The 23,090-nt window shown below is 39.2% G+C and overlaps 1 protein-coding gene across 1 annotated transcript in view; it reads right to left on the bottom strand.

Annotated features, from left to right (window-relative positions):
• Window positions 1-23,090, bottom strand: part of GRIN2A (glutamate ionotropic receptor NMDA type subunit 2A) — a 718,378-nt gene that overhangs the window by 18,134 nt on the left and 677,154 nt on the right. The window contains exon 11 of the mRNA XM_088466915.1: window positions 19,788-19,975. Coding sequence (XP_088323041.1) covers window positions 19,788-19,975 — 188 coding nt within the window. The remainder of the gene's footprint in view (window positions 1-19,787; window positions 19,976-23,090) is intronic.

Consider the following 23,090-nt stretch of genomic DNA (forward strand, 5'->3'; position numbering starts at 1 on the left):
AATTAAAAGTCCTTGTGCATTAAAAAAAGACAGGAAAAGCAACAAAAGCAGTCTTGGAAGCGCCAACATGTTTCACACAAAGTAATGCTATATGATTCCATGACTCTTTACTATAATGACCCAATATTTGCATATGTCTGTTACAGGTATATTAAACATTTCTGCAAAATAAAATAAAGTTAATGCATGATATAGTAAATAGAGAACAATAAAGTACAACAAGAAACAAGAAAATCACAGGGCACAAAGAAAAATATTGATGACAACATTAATGTTAACATTTTTAGTCAATAATAAAAAAATTAATGAATAAATCCAAAAACAAAATTAACTGTTACTTAAACCAAGTGAATTATGTGGGTCAGTTGAAGTGGGCGGGCTTGTTACATGTTTTATTCTGCTAAAGGGGACCCTCTGCTTAGCAGAAGGAACATTGTTCAAGCACTATTCAAAGACTGCAGATCGAATTATGAACAAATCTTTTATGAATATTACTTCTGCTTTTACTGCCAGTGCTGTCTCCGACTGACGAAAGCCACCACCCAGCCACCATACATTTGTCATCTGCACCCCCTTGGCAACCATTGGAAATCATGTGTACTGCATCTGGGACACATCTGTAGATTTAGAACATCGGGTACTAGCGCCAGATATATTAAAGGGGTTGGGTAAAGGATGCCGGTGCTCGGGACCTGGCAGTCGAAATCCCGCCACTGGCATCCTGACAGGGTTAGGATACCGAAACCTGCTGGTCGGTATCCTAAACTTCAACTCTCTCCCTGCCCCTAACCCTAGCCTTCCCTTCTTGGTGCCTAAACTTAATCTCCCTCTCTAGTACCTAAACCTAACCTACCCCTCCCCACACCCTAAACCTAACCCTCCTCCCTTAGTGCCTAACCCTACCCCTAACCCGCTACTTACCTTCAGGATGCCGGCACTGGGAATGTAACCGGTGTCAGGATTCCGGCGATGGTATAATAAGCGCTGGCATCCCGCACATCGGGATACTGAACGCATCCCGTTTTAAAGGTGTCCACCTCTGAATCAAGCCCAATGGCATAATATGGTGATGAGAATAGACGCGAAAAGATATGTAGCGAAGCAGGATCCCCAAATAGCAAAAACTTAGTGATAAGAAGTTCTTGACAAATAGATGCAAGGATATTGTGATTTGACAGCATTATATAAAAAAGAAGATCATGAATACAACTTGTTAGAAATTAAAAATTTCAGATTTAAGTAGATAATTGTTGGATCTCTACATAATCATAAATTTTGAAAACCAAAGGAACTTAATACATAATTGATTATAACATTATTATTTGAAATGCTAAATGGATTATGGGAATCAGCTATTCATAGGGTGCTTTCCTGTCAATTAAAAATACATGCCTCAGGTGTTTGAATCAAAAATCTGTCAGTTGACATTTACAAAGAAAAAGTCAAATGCTGAGAAATGAAATACCATTAATATACAGAATAATGACTTGTGATACTCTGGAAAAATTGCCATCTTGTCCTTAGGCTTTTCCAGATCAGATCAATCAGAACATTTTAATTATTAAGAAAATATTTCTGTTTTCTGAGAAATCAGTCATAATATATGATACATTTCCTGTAGATACCAACTAAAATAAATGTAATTAGCTTTAAGTTGTAAATCAATATGATACATTTTAGTGAATATATTTGGCTGTGTGCATATAAAAAGAACACTTACAGTATGTAGATAGAGAGAACCATGTAACAAGGACTCTACTTATTGCTAGTAAAAATCACTATACATGAAGGATGTAAAGAACCAAAAAATCAATTTGATCTCTAAGGGCTTCTTGTTCGTACTTACAAGTTTTATCTTCATATAAACTGTATGTATAGATATGCCATGGTTCGGCAGAAGTCTGGGTCAAAAATTTTGATTTAATTAATTATCACAAAAAAGTAAAGTATTATATTTGTTTAGTACTACTTTATTTAATCTTGATACATTGTTGACTCGATATCTGACAGTATTACATTAACTCCTTTTTTGATATAGAGGAGCCAAATAGTATAAAACATACACTATACTGTATAATTTTTTATAAGAAACTAGTAGTACTTCATTTTACTGTTAATGTTAGGTGCATATCCTACTATATCTCAGTGGCAGAAAGATTTTATTACAGTTAGGAGATACAGTAGCTTCAGTGGTGAGTTGCTATTACACTGTTTTAGAGATATATTAGTGTAGCTATGTGAGTTGAGGAAGGATGCCTGGCCACTCAATCCTCTGTTGGACCCTTGTAATCTGAATTTCTCTTAGGCCTAACAGTTAATGCCCTGGTCCATAGCAAACATTATTAATGCATTTGCCTCTATGCATTTTGCTACTGAGGGTGTTGCTCCTAAATAAATGTAAATAAGAATGGATCTCTGAGGTTTCTGAATTTTCCAAGGAAATGTCAACTCCCTAGTGACTGTGGAATTACAGAAATGTATCTTAATCCTTAATAAAGTAATAAAGTATTGTAAAGTCTAAAAGTGAGCCAAAATAATGTTAAGTAGGACTCAATCCAACTCCCATCTGAACTTGCTATCTCTCTTGTGTGTATTAACGAGTAAGGGGCTGATGCATAGTTGAACACAAGTAATCCATTATTACACCAACATTGCAATCAGAAACTTAATGCAGATATTCATCAAGTTGTATGCATCTATGCAGCCATACCACCACTATCCATATGCTTGTTTTCATAGCTGTCCATTTGCAGCATCACTATGCTTGATGCAAGAGATCTGTCTGAAATCAGATAATTATCTGCATATCCACAACTCCGCTTAACCCACAATTCCCTGTACATGATTTTGACATGAACTAAACCTAATTCCGAAAACCTTATTTCCACCCACTTGCACCGTTTCATCACAAGTGGAAATGTGACTGAGTTTCATATGACTTTGAATTGCCCACAGATATGCTCGGCTATGAATCTCTGCATTGGCTTTAAGTGGGAAAGGCTGTTTTGTGATCTACTGAAACTGTTCAATAAACATAGTATCAGTTAAAACAGAAACAGTCTTTCCATTTGATTTAATCAAAGAAAGATGCACTTACACCTATCATTGTGATGCCTATGACTATCACCCATAAATAAGGCCTCCTAATCCTAATTTACAGTTATTCCAAGAGTACATAGAAAATATTATTATTATTATTATTAACATTATCTGTAATTTGAGGAAGGATATCCTTGGAAAAGTCAGGGAAGGCACTAGAGTAAATCATCTTGTTCTCACAGCAAAGGTAATTTTGCTACTTCTGTGAACAGATGGCACTTAAATACTTTCATGGTATTTACATTCTGTCATAGTATTTAAATACTACCTATACAATACGTGAGTGGGTTTACATGCTGCCTATACAATAAATGAGCAGGTTTACATGCTGCCTATACACTCAGGGCTCGATTCAGACCCGGCCGCTAGATGCATTCGCTCATCGCAGCAAATGCAAATTTGGCTAAGTGACGGCATGGCAGACGAACGTACGGAAAGGCATAAGCAAACCCACTATATTTTGGCGTGCGATTGCTTTGTGTATGCAGACACCCACCAGCCTGTCTTAAGATGCCCACTTGCACACGTCATCTCCAGGAAGTGTATGCAACCATCGGTACATCGGGTACCATTGGAAGCGAACGCAGAGCTTGAGGTAGACTATTCCCTACCTCAAGCACTGCGATCACTTCAGTGTGAAATACAACCTGATGGCGTGTACTATGATGCTGCCTGGTAATTATGCATACCTCTGAAACTGCATTATTTTGGTCAGGCATGCCTGCGTTTGCACCTCCACTCCCCCGTTTGTAGTGGCCAGCCCCTGTTTCCACATACAAACGGCTTCTCCTGTCACTCACTCTGCTGGGCTGTCTTTGCTCGGCAAGCGAACACTTCCTGATCTTTCGCAGTGATTCGTGCACTGTGATGCATACGCATGCGCACAACACAAACCATCAGCAGCTACGAGCGAATGCTTCTTGAATCGGGCCATAAGTGAGAGGGTTTACATTCTGCCTATATACTAAGTCTGTGGGTTTACATGCTGCATATATACAAAGTGTGCAGGTTTACATGCTGCCTATTCAATAAGTGAGCGGGTTTACATTCTGCCTATATACTAAGTCTGTGGGTTTACATGCTGCATATATACAAAGTGTGCGGGTTTACATGCTGCCTATATACAAAGTGTGCAGGTTCACATGCTGCCTATACAATAAGTGAGCGGGTTTTAGAGCAGTGGTTCTTTCTTCACAAATTTTCAGCAATAAATTTCATATTGTTGATACAGCATTTTATGAGAACAATTTATAGCATATACTGTATATTGTTGTGTTTCATGGTTTATTATATTTATATAGTGGTCATTGTTTTGGTTTTTTTAAATGCTAGCATCAGTTTATGATGACAATGTGTACTATACTGTACCTTTAGGTACAGAGGATGAGCCTGTTAACAAGTATAGTAAAATCTACAAATAGCCAGGGGTACAGAGCCAGATAGGTAGTTGTACAAGAGTCAGAGGTTAAGAGTAAGGGAAGATAGTCATTCTAGAGCCAGGGGTCAGATAGAAAGTTTCCAAAAGTTATTGAGAGAAAATGGTCAAGAGTCAGAGAGGTACAGTAGTCACCTGAAACTCAGATGTAGCTTTGGAAAAAAACACCAGGAGAATTCAACTGAATACCACCATTGTGGTTTTGGACTCCCCTACTTCCTGGGCTCACTTCTTTCTTTTATTTTCTTTCCTTTCTTTCCTCCCTTCCCCTCCTCTTATTTTCTCATTATTGGTAACCCTTTCTTCTAAGTTTTTGTTGTGTTCATGCTATGTTGTTCTAGAATAATCACAATGTGCCCTGATATCACTGTCTGTAATGTCCTATATTTACTTTGTACTTATTTTGCTCTATGACAAGCATTATCATAGTAGTAAGGTGACAGAAGCACTGAGCACCAGCTGAAGGGTCACTTTGTGATCACCTCAGAAGCACCAGCTGAGACTGAGAGCTGAAGACAATGTGTCAGCACTGGGAGCCACAGTACAGTTCTGTGGTATATATGAGTGAGTAAAAGAGCTGTAAAAGGAAGTGATTTCTACTGAGCTGCAGTGTTACTGAGAATTGTTTAGGAGCTATTGAGAACTGTATGAAAGCTACTGAGAACTGTTAAGGTGTGTATACACGGTACGATTAAAATGGACGATATGAATGATAACGATATCGATCATATCATTATCGTTCATATCGTGCATTTTTCACGCACCAAAGACCTGCAATGTGCGGGCACGTATGGTCGATATCAACCATTGTCCGTGAATGCCGGACAATCTGGTCAACTATACTATAGGGACCCGAGATCGTTGATTGCGGATCGTTATAGTTGTTGGTGTATTGGTGCTGTGCTGGATCATCGATATCAATTGTCCAGCACACTCTGGATATCAAACAATGATATCGTTATCATTGTCAATCGTCCCTTCTGTACGAATCATTACAGAGCTTTTGTAAGAGTTTATGAGAGATACTGAGAATTATTTATGGATACTAAGAATTGCTGAGGAATACTGAGATCTGCTATATTTCAAGTACTGTGTAATTCTGACTTGTAAATAAAAGAAGGAAGGCTGGTCCCAGCACTTCATCACCATAGTAAAATACAGCTTCTATAGTGGGTAAATCCTTAGAGTAATAATTTTTTGAAGGTGCTCCCAGAAGTATAAGATATGTTGAAAACAAAGAGAACAGAAAAGTACTTCCCTATGGGGAAAACAAAAGATCAAAATGTTTACTGAAATCACATATTATGTATAACAATCTAAAAATGTGGATGTTCCACTAGTGCGCAACAAGCTGCCTATATGTTTTCGCGCCCATAGGAATTGAATAAGGGGATAATCAGGCACGCGCACAATACTTTTCCACCTTGAAAACAGGAGGGGGCAAAAAGTCCAGCAGGCGAAAAGTCTGGACTTTTCGCCTCAAATTGAATACAGGCCTAAATTTGAGTAAACTGCATGATATTCATATTGTTTAGCTACTAGAGAAACAGTGCCTGAGTTTACCAGTGTAAAGTGCAGTCATAGAGCAGTTTGGGACTGATTTATTGCTACTGTGAAGTTCTGTAGATAATTGTTATATATTGCAAGTGGAACTGCATTTATTGTGTCTTATCTTTGGAAAACCAGAGCTTCTAGTCCCTGGAATCAGGAAATTACATCATTAGATGCTAAACTTTTGCTATTATCAATTGTGGATTACAAATACATGCATAGGGCAGTGATCATCCAGCAACAGAGTACTCCAATGATAGAACTTTGTGTGCACCTTAGAGTTAATAGTGAACCGTTTTGAGGTTTTTGCTAAATCTGCTGAGAATTAACCTGTGTTGCTACTATTGTATATCTATGTTTTGCAGGTTAACTGTGTGTTTAAAGTTTAACATATTGAGACAACTGAGAAGTTTGCATTTTCCTATTTATAGCCAAAGAAGAGCTGCAGCAGCAAAAATAAAGAGGCCTGTTTAAATATTGGAAAGAGTTTTTGCCCATGGCCTATTCACAAATGTATTGCTAACTAATGTGTTGGAATTGCTAAATGTCTTTTATGCAGAATCTCCTGTCATATATATGGTGATCATTATTTTCATGCAGTGACTCACCCTGGACCTATGTCGTCCTAGACTCCTTTATTAAATCTAGTTGATTGTTCTTTTTACCAAGGCTGTCACATTATGTAATTTCTCTCTGTTACAACCTGAGGAGGATAAAGCTTGATGAGTCATTGCCAAATGGGAAGGAAGATCCGCTGGAGTGGCCATCTCAGCTGTAAGGTACCATCAACACCTAAGTTATCTGTGCCCACTGCAACACCCAGGGTACCACATAAACAAGGCATAATAGGCTGTCCAGATGCTGCTTACATAGGTTCAGTCCTACATAAGCGACAAATTGCTCACTGAGAACACTCAGATATTGGCAACTCATTACCAGCAGCAGGTCTTTAAAGCCAATCTGTGGTGCAAGTCAACACAGATTAAATTAAATAGATACACTAGATTATTAACTGAGCTTGTACCCCATAGCAAAGGCAGGAAAGCTACATATCAGAGTGGGCAGTTGGAGTCAGATTCCTCCAGGGCATTGGCATGAAAAAAACACATTCAGCAACAGAGCCACCACATCTTGTCAGAAAAGTGTTGTCATCTCAAACAGTGGTCCCTTCCTGCTAACTGTGAAGATTAAAGGGCAAATGAAACTCACACAGAATAGAGCATCATGGACAACACCAGCACAGCACCAATCAGTATCCTCCTACCAGACAACAATCTCTGGACATTGCATAAGTTAAGGATATTCTCCAAACTACTTCTATATATCCTTTGACTCAAACTGGTTTTGGAGCTTTTAGAGACTTTAGGATTGGATGTGCAGACTTTAGCAACCTCATGACTTTATGCATTTTTTAATATAGTCTGGTACCTGAAGTTAACAAAAGATATTTTCTTTAAGATTTGAAAGGGACAAATACAGAATTCTGCTAAATTGAGCAATGGTGTTCCTAACCTTGGTATGGATGCAATGCAGAGCATGTCCACTTGACATGTAGAGTCTGTGAGTCCATTGAAGAGTTTTATGTAAGGACCAATAAGATTTATGCATAGTTTGATGGATCTCAGCAATGGCTGGCAGAGAGCTTTTAGCTTAAGAAGGTAAGCTCTTGGATGGAAACCATAGTTGACAAAACATGTTGTCTAGTTAGTGGATTGATTTAGAGCATTATACAGTATACTACCACTGTTGGTTGTAACTGAGATCAGTTACCTTGCAGAAAATTATATGTTCTGAAATATTGATACAATGTTTGGTTTACTCATTTACTTTTTCTATTTGTCCATTGGATTGTGGGTAACATATCTTTGTTTGAAGTATATGGCAAAAAGCCTTCCAAAATGATGCCATAAACTGAACACTGTTATGATGTGGACACCAACAGATAAAATTCCAGACTCAGACTCTGGAGCTAAAAAGAGACTAATGGAGGAACAATGTTTGGTAAATCGGTTCACAATCACTAGCATGGTATACAATCAGAAGAGAGAGTATAACACTAATATATGCCCATAACAATGGAACTCCAAGGTCCTGATGGAAGATTTTGCAGTTGTACGACTTTGAACAATCATGAGTAATCTTTTTTATGACACAAGTGATTTACAGTGCCACATACTGATGTACTGTATATTGAATAGTTGGCCAATACTATTGTTGACTAATTCCATAGTTTTACAGGCTCCTTGGTTGACAAGCATTTAAAGCATTATGATATTGTTGGAAAATTATTATTTGCAGAACAAAGAATCAGAACATCTACGGTACATATAACATCCATTTGCTTGCATCATGATCCCAGAGCACCTCTTTCAAATATTAGGGAATCAGTGGCCATTATTGGTTACAGCCATCAAAAGGGAAGGGCCAAAACAACAGTGGTAAGAATAACTCCTTTAGGATGAATAGGCTTCGGTGACTGAGATGAGGCATTTTAAGTTTTAAACTGGCACAACAGTATATCTGCTTCTGAATTTAGAGGACCTAGTCAGTATATAAGATTAAACTGAAACTGGGCAAAGAAAATGTCCCACCGTGCTTGATAGAAGTTAAGACCATTAGCAGCATTGATGTATTCAAGGATTTTGTGTTCTTTGAAGACTGTGAAGGTACCTGAAACTCCTTCCAACAATTGTTTACCCTCTTTAAATGCAGATATCAAAGCAAGAAGTTCTTTATCTGAAGTTCAATTATTTTGCAGTTAGTACTAGTAGTAATTTTTGTGGATTGTAGACACTGAATGGTGAAATAGCATTTATCCTTTCCAACAGGAGATAATAGTTCCTATTATTACTCAAAAAGTAAAAAGTGATTTTGATGAGTGAGAAAAAGAGCTGTGATATAGACCTTCTTTAAGGTGGTAAAGGCATGCTGAGCATCTACAGACAACTTGAATGGATAATCCTTGTAGGTCATTTCAGTACTGGGAAAAACAATATTATGACAAATTCCAGATACAATGGAAGTAATAGTTGGTGACACCAAGAAAGTGTTGCATGGTCATGAAAACTTTAGGAATTGGGCAATCATCAATGGCATTGCTTTTAGAAGGATCTATACTGTATGTAACTCTTGTAGGTAAATTATATGCCTAAAGAATTCCTGTGAGGTTGGCTTGACTAATGTTTTTTTCCAGTTAGAATACATTGAGTTTCTGGAGATGTGCAAGAGAAATTTCAATGTTTGCAATGTTTTGGAAGAGACTGTGAGTAGACCAGAACATTTTCATAGAAGACACAAACTGTATATCTATGAACATCTCATTAATGTGACAATTGTACATTCCTGGTTTCCATGTCAATTTTGGGGTTATGCTGGGACAGCTATGTTATCCCTCTTGATGATTGGTAGCAGTTTTGACAAGTAATTGGTAGGTCTCCATCGTTCATAATCAATGAGGGACTCATAAATGGTCTCTAGTGTAACAGGGGAGGATATCTGGTTGGGGACAATGTTAGATTGCTCCCCAAAAGATTTACCTATAAAATTCTCCATAGATCTAGAGTAAATAATGACTAGTATGGTTATTATGTATCATGCTGTTTCAAAGTTTAACCAGGAAGGAAAACAAACATAGCAATCTGGAATGATGGCTAAAGATTTCAAGCTAGAAATTAACAAAGTATTGGATAGTACCTATTCAGTACCACTTTACTGTGCCTGAGTTGTCATTTGCCATGAGTTGCTCCATACTTCCACAGTACATGCAAAGTTTATTATTACAGCTGCAATTTTAATCTAGATATTTGGCCATGGCATTCCAGTAGGTGTGGTCCACCTACCTCTGGATTCAAATGGTATATTCCTTCACAGACCTAGAGCTTTTACATAACTTGCTTAAGATATTTTTGTCTAAAGCATTATGATGGGCATCTTTGAAGGCTATGTGCAAAAGCTTACAAAATATGAAGTAGCAAACTGAAGACAAAATCCCCTCATTCAAGATAAGGGTTTCCAAAGCTAGGTCATCTCTAATCAGAATGATGAGTATTATTCCAACTTTATAAGATCTGTGAGATAAGTGCATAGCTTCATAATAAATACTAAAGGGCATTGAGCTATAAATTTGCAGTATTTCCCATGCTGACCACTTCACTTCATCAGCATAGCCAACTGGAGATTAATTTCTAGGAAACTGGCCCTACAGGGGCCAGTTAGTTAGAGTTTATCCACTTGACCTTGCATTATTCTGCATTTGGTCTATAGTCTGAATTAATGAAGTTTTATCAGTATCCATTTTAGGGCTAGTTTGTTTCATTATCGTTTATGACAATTCTATATGAATGCCATTTTCCAATCCATTTGGTCTGACATCCCTTGCCGTGTTTGAGGCATGGCTCTGGCCTCATTCTCCCACCATTCCAAGGCCTGATACATCTAGTCTCCCCACAGCCTGATTTCCTCTATAACTGAGCATTCCAGACTGCTGAATGACACCACTCGAGTCCCAGAACTAGCCCTGGAAATCAAGGACTGCTTCCATGCTGATTATTCCTCCTCCTCCTCCTCTTTTTCGTCCTCCTTCATCTTCTTCTTCCTCCTCCTCTTCTTCCTCTTTCCTCCTCTTCTTCCACCTCCTCTTCTTCTTATTCTTCCTCTTCTTCTTATTCCCCCTCTTCTGTCATCTTAGGCTGAATTCTTCTCTCTGCCATCTTTAAAATTGAATCCATTCACTTTTATTTTGTCTATGTGTAATTGTCATTTATGTGATTTTGTATTCTTGTGTATGGTCGTTTCTCACTTAATGTCTGATGTTACTGTCATATTTTGGTCTATGCTTAATACTTACACTATGATTAAATGTTGCGTATTCTACTTATGCTTGATAGTTGTGTTTTGAATGGCAATCTTTACACTTTGTCACATCCTATAAATAACAACTAATAATAATAATAATAATAATAATAATAATAGGTTCAAGAACTGTGGGTGTAGCCACTGGGGGTGGAGCAATGGGCATCAGAAAGGTGGGGGCGGCTCATCCTACCCACAAAAATTGAAATCCGCAGCAGCCACAGATGGTCAGGGGCTGTGCTTTATAGCATTAGTCTTCATGGTCCCTGCACTGCTTAAGTTAAAAAACTACACATTACACCTCCTCCTTCGTGCAGTGCAGTGGCTGTGCAGCCTATTGCTACAATGCACAGCCCCTGACCATTCACAGCCACCCAGCAAAGGGTAAAAGGAAGAGAGAGTTCGGGGTGCAGGGGTGTTGGAATGTTTTTTTGTTGCCCACCCAACATAAAATTGTTCTGCTAACCCTAGTGGAGCCATATAAAACAAGTATATATATGTACATAAATATATTATATATATTATATACACATATATATTCTGAGTACGTGGACATCTTTTTAAGAAAATATGTACAAAATCTTGAATGAAAGTTAAAGGATATGACACATGTATTACAAGCATTAGAGAGTTTAAAATGAAAGAATGCATACTTCTGGGTCACCATAGATGTACAGTCATTATTATTATTATTATTATTATTATTATTATTATTATGGTTTATTTATATGGCGCCACAAGTGTTCCATAGCGCCTTACAAGGTACATAACCAAAAAGTGACTTATAGTAAAATACAATACAATGAAGGACAAGGACATGGATAATATACATTGATACATAGGTGGCCATAACACCCACATAAGCAACAAAGCATAGGCACCAAGTGTTAGGTGTCCTAGTGGTGAGTAAGAAGTAGATGAACATAAAGTAAGGAGAAGCACAAGAGGGTAGAGGGCCCTGCTCGCAAGAGCTTTCATTCTCAAGGGGAGGGGCTGACAGATGGGCATGATACAGATGGGGAAGACAGGGAGGAGGGAGCATGTAGTAGCAAGTTAGGATGAGAGCTGGAAAGTGTTGATGAAGTAGTGGGTCTTGAGAGCCCGTTTGAAGGATTGTAGAGAGGTGGAGAGTCTGATGGGGAGAGGGAGAGAGTTCCAGAGGTGGGGAGCAGCACGGGCAAAGTCTTGGAGGTGGGAGTGGGAGGAAGTAATCAGTTGGCATGAGAGGCGGTGTGCATTTGTTGAACGAAGAGGGTGGACAGGAGAGTGAAGGGAGATGGGGTCAGAGATGTAAATGGGAGAGGAGTGTGTGAGGGCTTTGTAAGTGAGTGTGAAAACCTTGAATTGGGTTCTGAAGGGGAAGGGGAGCCAGTGGAAGGCTTGTAGGAGAGGGGAGGCAGATGTAGAGCATTTGGAGAGGAAGATAAGCCATGCAGCAGCATTAAGGATAGACTGGAGAGGAGAGAGATGGGATTTGGGGAGGTCAGATAGGAGGAGGTTACAGTAATCCAATCTTGAGATGACCAGTGAGTGTATTAAGGTTTTAGTAGCATCCTGGGTGAGAAAGGGTCTGATCCTGGAAATATTTTTAAGATGGAAATGACAGGACTGGGAGAGGTTCTGGATATGTGGTTTAAAGGAGAGGGATGAGTCCAGGATAACTCCAAGACAGCACACTTTGGGGCTAGAGGAGATAGTTGTGCCATCAATTGATAAAGAAATAGTGGGAGGTGAGGTTATGTGGGAGGGTGGGAAGATGATCATCTCAGTCTTAGACATATTAAGTTTAGGAAATTGCTGGGACATCCAGGAAGATATAACAGAAAGACAGTTGGAGATACGAGTGAGGAGAGAGGGAGAGATGTCAGGGGAGGAAAGGTAGATCTGAGTGTCATCAGCATAGAGATGATAATGGAGGTCAAAAGAGCTGCTGTGTTCACCTAGAGAGCATGTATAGAGGGAGAAAAGGAGTTGTCCAAGAACAGAACCTTGGGGAACACCTACTGTGAGAAGATGTGGGGGGGGAGATAAGCCATGAGAGGAGACAGAGAAGGATCGATCAGAGAGGTAGGATGATAGCCAGGATAGGGCAGTGTCATGTAGACCAAGGGAGTGAAGGATTTGCAGCAGGAAAAGGTGGTCCACAGTGTCAAAAGCAGCAGAAAGGTCAAGGAGAATGAGTAGAGAGTAGTGGCCTTTGGATTTGGTAGCAAGGAGGTTGTTGCTGACTTTAGTGAGGGCAGTTTCAGTGGAGTGGAGAGAACGGAAGCCAGACTGAAAAGGATCAAGGAGGGAGTGGGAGGAAAGAAAGCTGGTAAGGCAGTTGTAAACAATACACTCAAGGAGTTTGGATGCAAAAGGGAGGAGAGAGATGGGTTGGTAGTTGGCAAGAGTGTTAGGATCAAGAGTAGGTTTTTTAAGAATGGGGCAGACAAGGGCATGTTTGAATGCAGAAGGGACAGTGCCAGATGAGATGGAGAGATTGAGGAGGTGGGCAAGATGGGAACAGGCACAGGGAGAGAGGTAGCGGAGGAGACGTGAAGTGATGGGGTCAAGGGGGAGGTGGAAGGGGGGGGAGGACTGGATAAGGGCCATGACTTCCTCTCCAGATACAGGGGAGAAGGATGTTAGTGTAGGTAAAATGGAAGGGGAGGGATGCTCCGGGAAAGGAGGAGGTGTAGTGCTGGGGGACTGGGAGATTGAGATTATACACGTGCATTAGCATCACAAAGGGATTAATGCCTGCAGACATTATTTCAATCAAGATATTTCATTGAACACTGCACACAGACAGTTTTTATGTGATTTAATGGCTTTAATATTGGAACATAATTATTTAGAATTTTTGGGCAAGTTTAATAGAAAAATATGCAGAACAGCAATGGGGATGACCTTTGGCCCCGACTCTGCAAACTTGTTTATGGGTTGTTGGGAAGAGAACTATGTGTATATCAACAATCCTTTTAAAGAGAACATTATTTTTTATAAAAGGTATATTGATGACATTTTAATTGGTTGGGAAGTTCTTCAGGATGCATTTTTATCCCATGCATCAGACAAAAACATGAATTTAAAATTTACTTCAAACATTAATCAGCACTCTACAGAGTTCCTAGACTTGGTGTTAACAGGGGAAGATTATAAGATCCTTACAAAAAACTTTACTAAGAAAGTTGACACCAACAGTTATTTACACTATAAGAGCAACCATTTGAAGAGATGGAAGGCTAACATCCCTTACTCACAGTTCCACAGGATTGAACTCAATTGCAGCGACAAAGACATGTGTGATCAACAGATTAAAATCTACCAAGAAAGGTTCAAAGATAAAGAATATCCAGTGGATATCATCGGCAAAGCCATTCAGAAAACTAAACTAAAAAACTGGTGAGGTCCAAACTATTGACATATAAAGAGGAAATAAAGATAAATTTATAACTCCGTTCATTACCATTTATAGCGGACAAGAGAAAAAAAATAAGGGAAACCCTATCTAAATATGGGAACATTCTGCTGCTGGATCCTATTCTGAAAGATGTACTCCCACCAAGGCCACCAATGGTGTTTAGAAAAGCGAAGAGCCTAAAGGACGCCTTAGCCCCCAGTTTGCTGAAAAGTGATATATTAGAACAAAAGGGAGCTCTACAAAAATGCACGGTGTGCTACAAATATGGTTGGTGAAACTTTGTAGGTTCCTACATCTAAAGAGGAAAAGTTTCAGGAACCACAATAACTCAAAGGAATACAGAATAAAAGAAGTTATGAATTGTAACTCCACCTCAGTCATTTATTTGTTAGAGTGCTCATGTGGCACCAAGTTCATGAGTTAAACTAATAGGCCACTGAAACCCAGAGTGCAAGAACACATCAGAAATATCAAAAATAAGGAAGAGAGCCATATGGTTTGAAGACATTTTGCCACACATCATGAATCAAACCCAGAAGACGTCTCATTTAAAGCAATTGAGCATGTCACCAAGGGAGAAAGAGGAGGGGCTCTGAGCAAAAAACTTTCACAACGCGAAATGTTCTGAATCTTTGAACTTAGCACTTTATTCCCTATGGGGTTCAATGACAATTATGAAATCGCCCCATTTATATGAGGAACATTTCCAGACTTATACCAATAGACAAGACTATTGACTTGTCCTTCCATCAAAAAGACCAATAGACAAGGCCATTGACTTATCCAGAAAGCCCACACAAGATAGAACCATATTATAATGCACTGTGAAAGTAATAAATCGGAAGCTAACTGTCCTATGATACACTATTAATCATACTGGAACACAGGATATCTCAGAGCAATTTCCACAAAAAGATGCACAGGAGATAACATCTCTACAACCATATCAACATGTTAATGCCCAACCTTGTCTGATCTTGGAAGAGAAGTATTGTTGGGCATGGTCAGTAATTGGCTGGGGGACTACCTAGTAAGACCTGCTGTTGTAGTGAACAGTTTAACTTATAATTAATGCATAGAAATGGGATTTGGCTCTCATGTTTGATATATGTGGTAATCATTAGGTTCTTGCTAAACATACATATTATGATTATATCTAAGTATTTGTATAAACCCATGAATTGAGCAATATTGAAAAAAAATGTTTTTTTCCTTAAATATTGGACCTCATCTATAATATTAGTGATATTGAGAATAGATCTATTCATGAATTACCAAATATGGTCCCCACATCATATATTATAGGTAGAATACGTGGCTTCATTATCTCATATATACTGTATGTATTGGTGCTCCCGTTTTAAGTATATTTTGAATATATAGGAACCATGAAAGATGACCTCACATGAAGGAATGGGTACCAAGAGCCAAAATGGACTTCTATATAATGGTCAACAGTTCCAGGAACCACCTAAGATGACCTCATATGGATGGGAGGGCTCCAATAGACCAAATGGACTTTTAGAAAATGGCCAACAGTTCCAGATATCATCAAAGAAGGCCTATTCACGTTTTGAAGACCGGAAGTCATGTCCGTATACTAAAGTCGTGGACTAAAGAAGCTTATCTTCTGGCCTTAACAACTACAAAGATGGGTGCTATGCATTCCAGGGACCGGAAGTAATCATGCAATTCAAAGACCGGAAGTGGCTGCAAGGATTCGGTCATGGACTGTTTATTTCAAAGTGATCCTGTTTACCCCTTACAGTACCTCTGGATAATATAATTATCCATACATGATCTCTCCAGCAAGTAATATAATACACATAGCCGCGATGGACACATATGGCGGAAGTGACGCGCATCCCCCATGATCCCAGTGGGCGGAAGTGACGTGATGTGTTCCATATGCATGCCAGCTATTAACACAGTACTATATGCAGCACGCACACTGCCGTGATGTACATATAGGGTGGAAGTGACGGGTATCCCCCATGATCCCTTTGGGCAGAAGAGACATGGTGCATTCCATATGCATTCCACCATGGTCTCTCTCTGTTATTTTACAACTATAAACAAAATATTGACCCCCCTTTCTTTCCCTTAGGATGTATAAACCTATGATCAACGCTACATCACACACTCCAGATATGAAACTATCTGCAAAGAGGGTTTTAAGACCAAAATGTACACAGGAAGTGATGTCATCAATTATTGACACATGTAATCTAGGTCTGGGCCTAACCTTTGCTATAAAAACCCTGTTTTGTCTCCATACACACATCCCCTTGATGAAGTTTAGATAAGAGGACGAAAAGCATTGGGACCCTGCCTACTGCCATTATGAACTTTCCCAAACACTGCTGGAAGATAAGCTGATCTCTGATTTCCCCCTCAAAAAAATTTTAGACTACAAATATTGCATTTTTTATTGCTTTTTAGTTGATTCCTCCATTTCTTTCTCTTTTATACAGTATTTCTATATATGTTCTGTGTGTAAATTGGATGATATGACCCTTTTTTTTCTCTTTCTTTTACCTTGATTATTTATAAATTGTATTTTTATACCTATGATTCCTTGTTAGTTTTAATTTTACTAAAGAGTTTTTCAAATTCTTTTATCTCTATATTAGGATTAAGCATATATTGTGCACTGAGTCACTTTTTGTTGTCACAGTGATTCTACACCAGCTAATAAGCATGTTTGCAATTTTGTCATAACTTTGCACATGTTGCACACTTTCACTTTATAAATCATTCAGAAATTGCACTAATACGCGCTTGTTGTCAACTACATTGTCTGATAACATTTTATACATAGGTTGCAGAATCCAAATGCCACCACTCTGTTGACTGAGCAGACACCTTACATAAAGGCACTGCCACATATATACAATTATATGCACATATACATATAAATAACCTTATATGTAAACTTCATCTAGAAAGCACCCACTAGTGGAAATACCACATGCTGTTCAGAGTGGCAAAATATCTGGCGCTATTATCATTTATTGATTTACACATATATATTATTTAGAAGAGAAGGAACTCAAAAGGGACTTTAAAATAAAAAACTTACGTCATAGTTAATGAGAGGTTCAGGAACTGAGTTCCTGCTTGTTCCTGCTGAAAAATAGCGCTAATAATAATAATAATAATAATAATAATAATAATGTTGATGCAGATCTACACAGATGAAATGAAAAGGATGCAACAGGTGGTTGCTAACTTAGCCTGTGGCACACTGTGCAGGGGCTGCACTGCTGCAACCAAGAGTTTATGCACCAAATCAATACTGTACATTAGTATAAAAACCCTGTAGCAGTAGAACAGTGTGCCATGTCAGAGATACGTGACCTCAGGTGGTGACCCCTATGGATTTCAGGGCATTTTAAAGTCACATTTAGAAAGATAAGTAAAGGACTGGACCAATACAGGTCATGAGTGTGAACAAGATACCAATTCAGTAAGTGCTACACAGATAGAAAATCCCTGAAAAATATGTATGAATTATCACAAAATTAGATGTATGTTCCTAGCAAATAAAGTGTTTTCCCAGTTGAGCACGGTATCCTTGCATAAATCAGATGCATATGTTAAAGACCTATCCACTTGATCATCCACTTGAACCTGTGTTTGGCATCCCCTGTGGATTTGCTGACCTTTTCATAGTTCTATCCTACCAATCTACAGCACTGACTTGTTCTGTTACTGCAATAGGATAATGTTAGTTTTTTTAGCCAAGAGGAAATTTTCATTACTGGGCATAATGCTCTTATTTATGCAAAATCAGCAACTTTGCAAGATACTTTATTATTTATTAAAGTACATCAGAAGCAAAACAAAATAAAACAGGAAACAAAATGACATTAGATCAATGTTCTACTGTTTAAAAAAAAAGAAACAAACAACTGTTGCTTCATTGCTGGCACATTACATTAACTCCTTTTATTAGTAGGGATCAGTGGGCCTTATTCATTACGGATCGCAACTGTGAATGCAATAGCGATTACGCACGTAATTCAACTGCCATAGTTTGCTAATTCATTGCGATTGCTATGCCGCCGCATCACTACATAAGGATTCCCACTTCGCCTTACATACATCCATATTGTTTAGCAAGTCTGCGAAAACATTGGTACAATCGAGTACCATCGCACCCTCATGCGCACTTGCACAAGCTCTGAACCTTACTCAGAAATTGCTAACTTCAGTGCACGCTATCAGGCCTCAGCTCTGTATGGCATCACAGTTTCTCCGACCACCCCCCTGTTGCCATCCACAAACGGCAATTCCTGTCAATCACTCTGCGATGGGTCTGCATAGTCACTGTGATTGCAGTCCCGGTAGCAGTGGCCGGTTTGCGCACGCACACTGCGATGCATACGCATGTGCAGATCGCAACAATGGGCCGACTGCATGCATAATCACAGTTGCGATACTTGCAGTATCAGGCCCAGTATGATCTATCCCCAGTACCAGTATGTAATATTCTTAAATAGTTAAACATTGGTTAAGGGTATTTACCACCCTTTTCTACAGACTTTTTGTGCTAATAACAGTTAAAATTTCAATAGGACTGATACTCCCAAACTAAGTCCTCAAGGCACCCTAACAGTCCAGGTTTTAAGGCTATCCATCCTTGACCACAGGTGACTTAATTAATACCTCAATCAATTTGATTTAACAGCCTGTGCTCAACCATGGCTATCTCTAAAACCTGAGCATTTGGTGCACCTTGAGGACTGCATTTGGGAACCGATGCATTAAGATAATTCCTTAAGTAATTAGATCTAGCGGAGTTATTGTGCCATGCATATTGTTTCTGTTAAATAATCCCCCAATTTCCTTACAGAGACCCCATTTATTATTAATATATTAAATCCTATTTCTATCACATAGTGTGTATTTAACGTAATTAGTAAAGGTTTAGAAATGCCAAAAATCAGGAGAGATACACACAATGGATTATGGGTTTTATTTACAAAGCAGCAGCTTTTGCAAGCTGCTACTTCCCGATGGGTCGCAGGTGAAAAGTTAAAACGGCACCTGCAATCAGCGTAAAGCATGCCGGGCTTTACACTGACTGCGGCTGCCATTTTAAAATAGCCCATCGTAAATTAATAACCCATGTGTCTGTGTGCAGGGCCTGAGTGGTCCTTACATGCAACACAAGCATACAGTTGATGTTAAAAATTGAGATGGGCTAATTTTAAATATTGAGTCATCATGTCTTATATAAAATAAATAAACTTAGTTGGCTTTTAAATTACCATTTCTAAGATGTCAAAGGTTCAGTCAATCAGATAAACTTGATGAGCACATGAATACATTCCAGCCCATAGTTTTACAGTGATGAATGTACAGTAGAAAGATTCTACATGACCATTTTATTTAACAGTCATGTACCCAATTAAATTGGTAGAATTGTGTATCACTTACCATCTCCAACAAATTGTAGAAGCGCTAGATCAATAGGCCGCTTCCATGGAGAACCTTTTTGCAGAGCAATACCATAGCCTGTTGTGGCAAAGATATAACCACTGCCTATTGTTACAAGCTTGCAGCCCTCATCTCTTCCAGCCATATAATTCAGCACCGCTGCATCATAGATGAAAGCGTCCAACTTTCTGAAAAGAAACACAGTTTACCAAAAACATGAAAATCTTGCACATGGCAAACATATGGCTATATAATACTACAGATAAGTGAATTATAATGACTTAAGATGGAAGCTTTAACTTCCAGATAACACTGAAATTTAGTTGACTTCCTGTGGAAATTTTACTTGCCCCATTATTAACTGATTAAATGCATTTGTCCCTATAAATCAGCATTTTCTGATTCCCACCACATTACTGGGACTGGAAAAAACTGCAACTGAAAATACATAGGATTGCTACTGTAGGTGTCATAAGGCTGAGTAGCAGCACATGCAGCGCCGAATACAGGCTGCGAATACAGGTGAATAATATCCTGGGATTCATATAAAGGGTAAAAATAATTGTACATGCCACTAGTTACTCCACATATTAAATATGCATTAAAGATTTAGCATGGTACTGCAAGGAGGTCGTCAGAAAACTTGAAGTGTTCCGAGGCCGAAAACCTCATTATTAAAGGAAATGGAGAGGTTAAATTATAAAGAGGTTACTTTGGGAAAATATGTATTTGAGGTCAATATAAAGATTTGTTGTACTAACAATTCGTACCAAGGCCCTGATTCAGAGGCGCACACTATTTGCGTTCGCTCGCTCTGAATCAGGGCGTCCCACAAACGGCAGGCATTCCTTCGGGAACACCTCTGTTTGTGCAGCCACCCCTCCTCCCCGCCTACAAAATGGGGCGAGCTGTGGATCACAATTGACAGCCGCCCCGTCTTGTAGCGAGCCCCAGAGCGAGTGATTTCTAGTAGAAATGGTGTCATCAATTGGGAAAGGAAGGGAGTTGGTATTTCCATAAGCATAGAAACAGGTCATGTGTGTTATAAGGATAACTGTAGAACTCCTAATCATATGAGGTGGTGATGGCAAATTCCTCTAATAGAACTTAAAATGGATTGTTTTGGAAGAAATGGTATCTGTAGCTATAATAAGATATATTATAAGGTTGGCTAGTTCAGAGAAGTAATCTCTTTTTGGAATAAAGAAGAATTTATTTATGCCTATGAGGCTAAACTGACAACTGTCTTAATCAAGGTTTTCTTTGGCCTTCCTTTGAATCAATGCAATTACATTATAAAATAGGTTTTATTCTTTGGGCCTTTGTCTATTTTTATCCTTACAAATGATGTGTAATACAGTATAGAAAAAATGTACCATCACTGATATACGTTCCTGCCTAATGTTGGTGTCATTATTGCAAAACGTAAAAGAAGGATATGACAGGCCTGATTCAGAGGTGCACACTATTGCAGCCTCTACTGAGGCTTTTACCACAGCATGACTGTATCTTTATACTAATGCCGCAGCTAATGTTATTCGTGCAGAGACGCCCACCAGCTGCAGCGCTTATCCGCCGCTGTGTTTATTTAAGACACAGTATTGTTTGTATCATCAGTCGCACCATCGAACATTGCATCAGCCCTATGGAGGTGCAGATTATCGGTCTGAACTTGGCTGTCTGTGTCAGGGCAACTGTGTCTTTAGATACAGTACCTAATCTCATCACACTAACGTCACACTAGCCGCCCTCATGTTACCTTTTAGGAACGCCTACTGAAATCCCCAGCTCTTGCATCTATATTAATTCTGCAGTTCCTGGTGGTAACAATCAGGACACATGTGCAGTACCACTCGGAGACATGAAGAGTACCACTCAGACACATGCGAAGACTAAAAACATTGACCTCTTGCTTGTGGCATCTCATCGTGTGCACCTCTGAATCAGGCCCAAAGTTATCCTTATTATGGGCCTGATGCAGAGTTGGTCAGTAATTGGAAAAAAAGGCATGTATTCACCTCTATGCAGAGTTGTGCACAACTGTGCTCCCTATACGCACGCATGGTATTATACTAATAGTCATCACAAGAGTGCAGTAACAGCAGCCTATACAACATATTTATCCATATATACCTAGAATCCATACCAGGGCCATAACTAGGGTAGATTTAGGCCTGTCAATTTTTCTTTTTATTATCATTCTCCCCTGTAGCTCCCTCTTCTTTTATCCCCAACATCTCCTGGCCTCCCCTATCTCTGTATCTCTTCCCTGGCCCTACCCATGAGGCCATGGTCCTTTTTCAGGTGTAGTATCCCTAAATATTAAAATTTAAAAATGGTGGGGGGGCGCCTATGCTCTCTATGGCACTGGGAACCAAAAAGTCTAGTTACGGCTCTGGTCCATACACCATATAGCACGAGGCATCCGGCACTTTACTTAGTTTCTCAGAGAGGTGCATCTTATTTGCAATGTGAATGCAGCGGAAAACCACTTAGAGTGTACTAGAGGCACTGGGATGTGATTATAACCTCACAGGAATTGGTTTAAACATGTACAAAGTTGCAGGTGAAGCACAATGGAACTTGGCGTGAGAAAAAGCCATGACCGTTGCATCATCGTAGCATTTCGTATATAGATTCAGGCACAGTCGCACACAGTTGTACAAATGTTGCACATCCAATTGATCAGTACAAGCTAGCAATGTAGTTTTGTCACTCCTACTAGTTTTATTTCATTAAAAGGCACGTGTTGAGTGAAAAAGATGCTCGGGTCGTCTGGGGCCTGGCCTGCCGAGAGTGGCTATTTGGTATGACTGAAGCCACAGTGTATGAGGACACATCTGTAGGTGCAAAATATATTTCTAAAAATAGTAGCATGTGCGATGCATAACCACGTAAGATACACTCTGCAAACAGAAGTATATTCTACTCAGCATCAAGCCCTATGTGAGCACAACAAAACAGCACCATACATTAGCATACATGGGAATGGATATTAAACTACGAAAATTGTACTCACTAGTGATCAGTAATGTGATGGAGAAGTATGTGTCTCTAATTGAGTCTGTGGGCCTGATTCAGAGGTGGACACAGTTGAAGATACGAATGTGACTTTTTATTTAACAGTGTCTGTATTTTATGTAAATGCAGTGACCAATTATCTGCCTACTGAGATGCACACTGGCAGAGCGGTTCCTTTGCCGCATTAACTAAGGTGCACCATTCTTCCATCATTAGAGGCACCAACAAAGATTGCACTAACCTATGGTACCCTGGCAATACGGGGTTACTAAAGTTTGTTCC

This window comes from Taudactylus pleione, unplaced genomic scaffold, assembly GCF_031769625.1.
Source record: "Taudactylus pleione unplaced genomic scaffold, aTauple2 ptg000066l, whole genome shotgun sequence".
In the NCBI taxonomy this organism is placed as follows: Eukaryota; Metazoa; Chordata; class Amphibia; order Anura; family Myobatrachidae; genus Taudactylus; species Taudactylus pleione.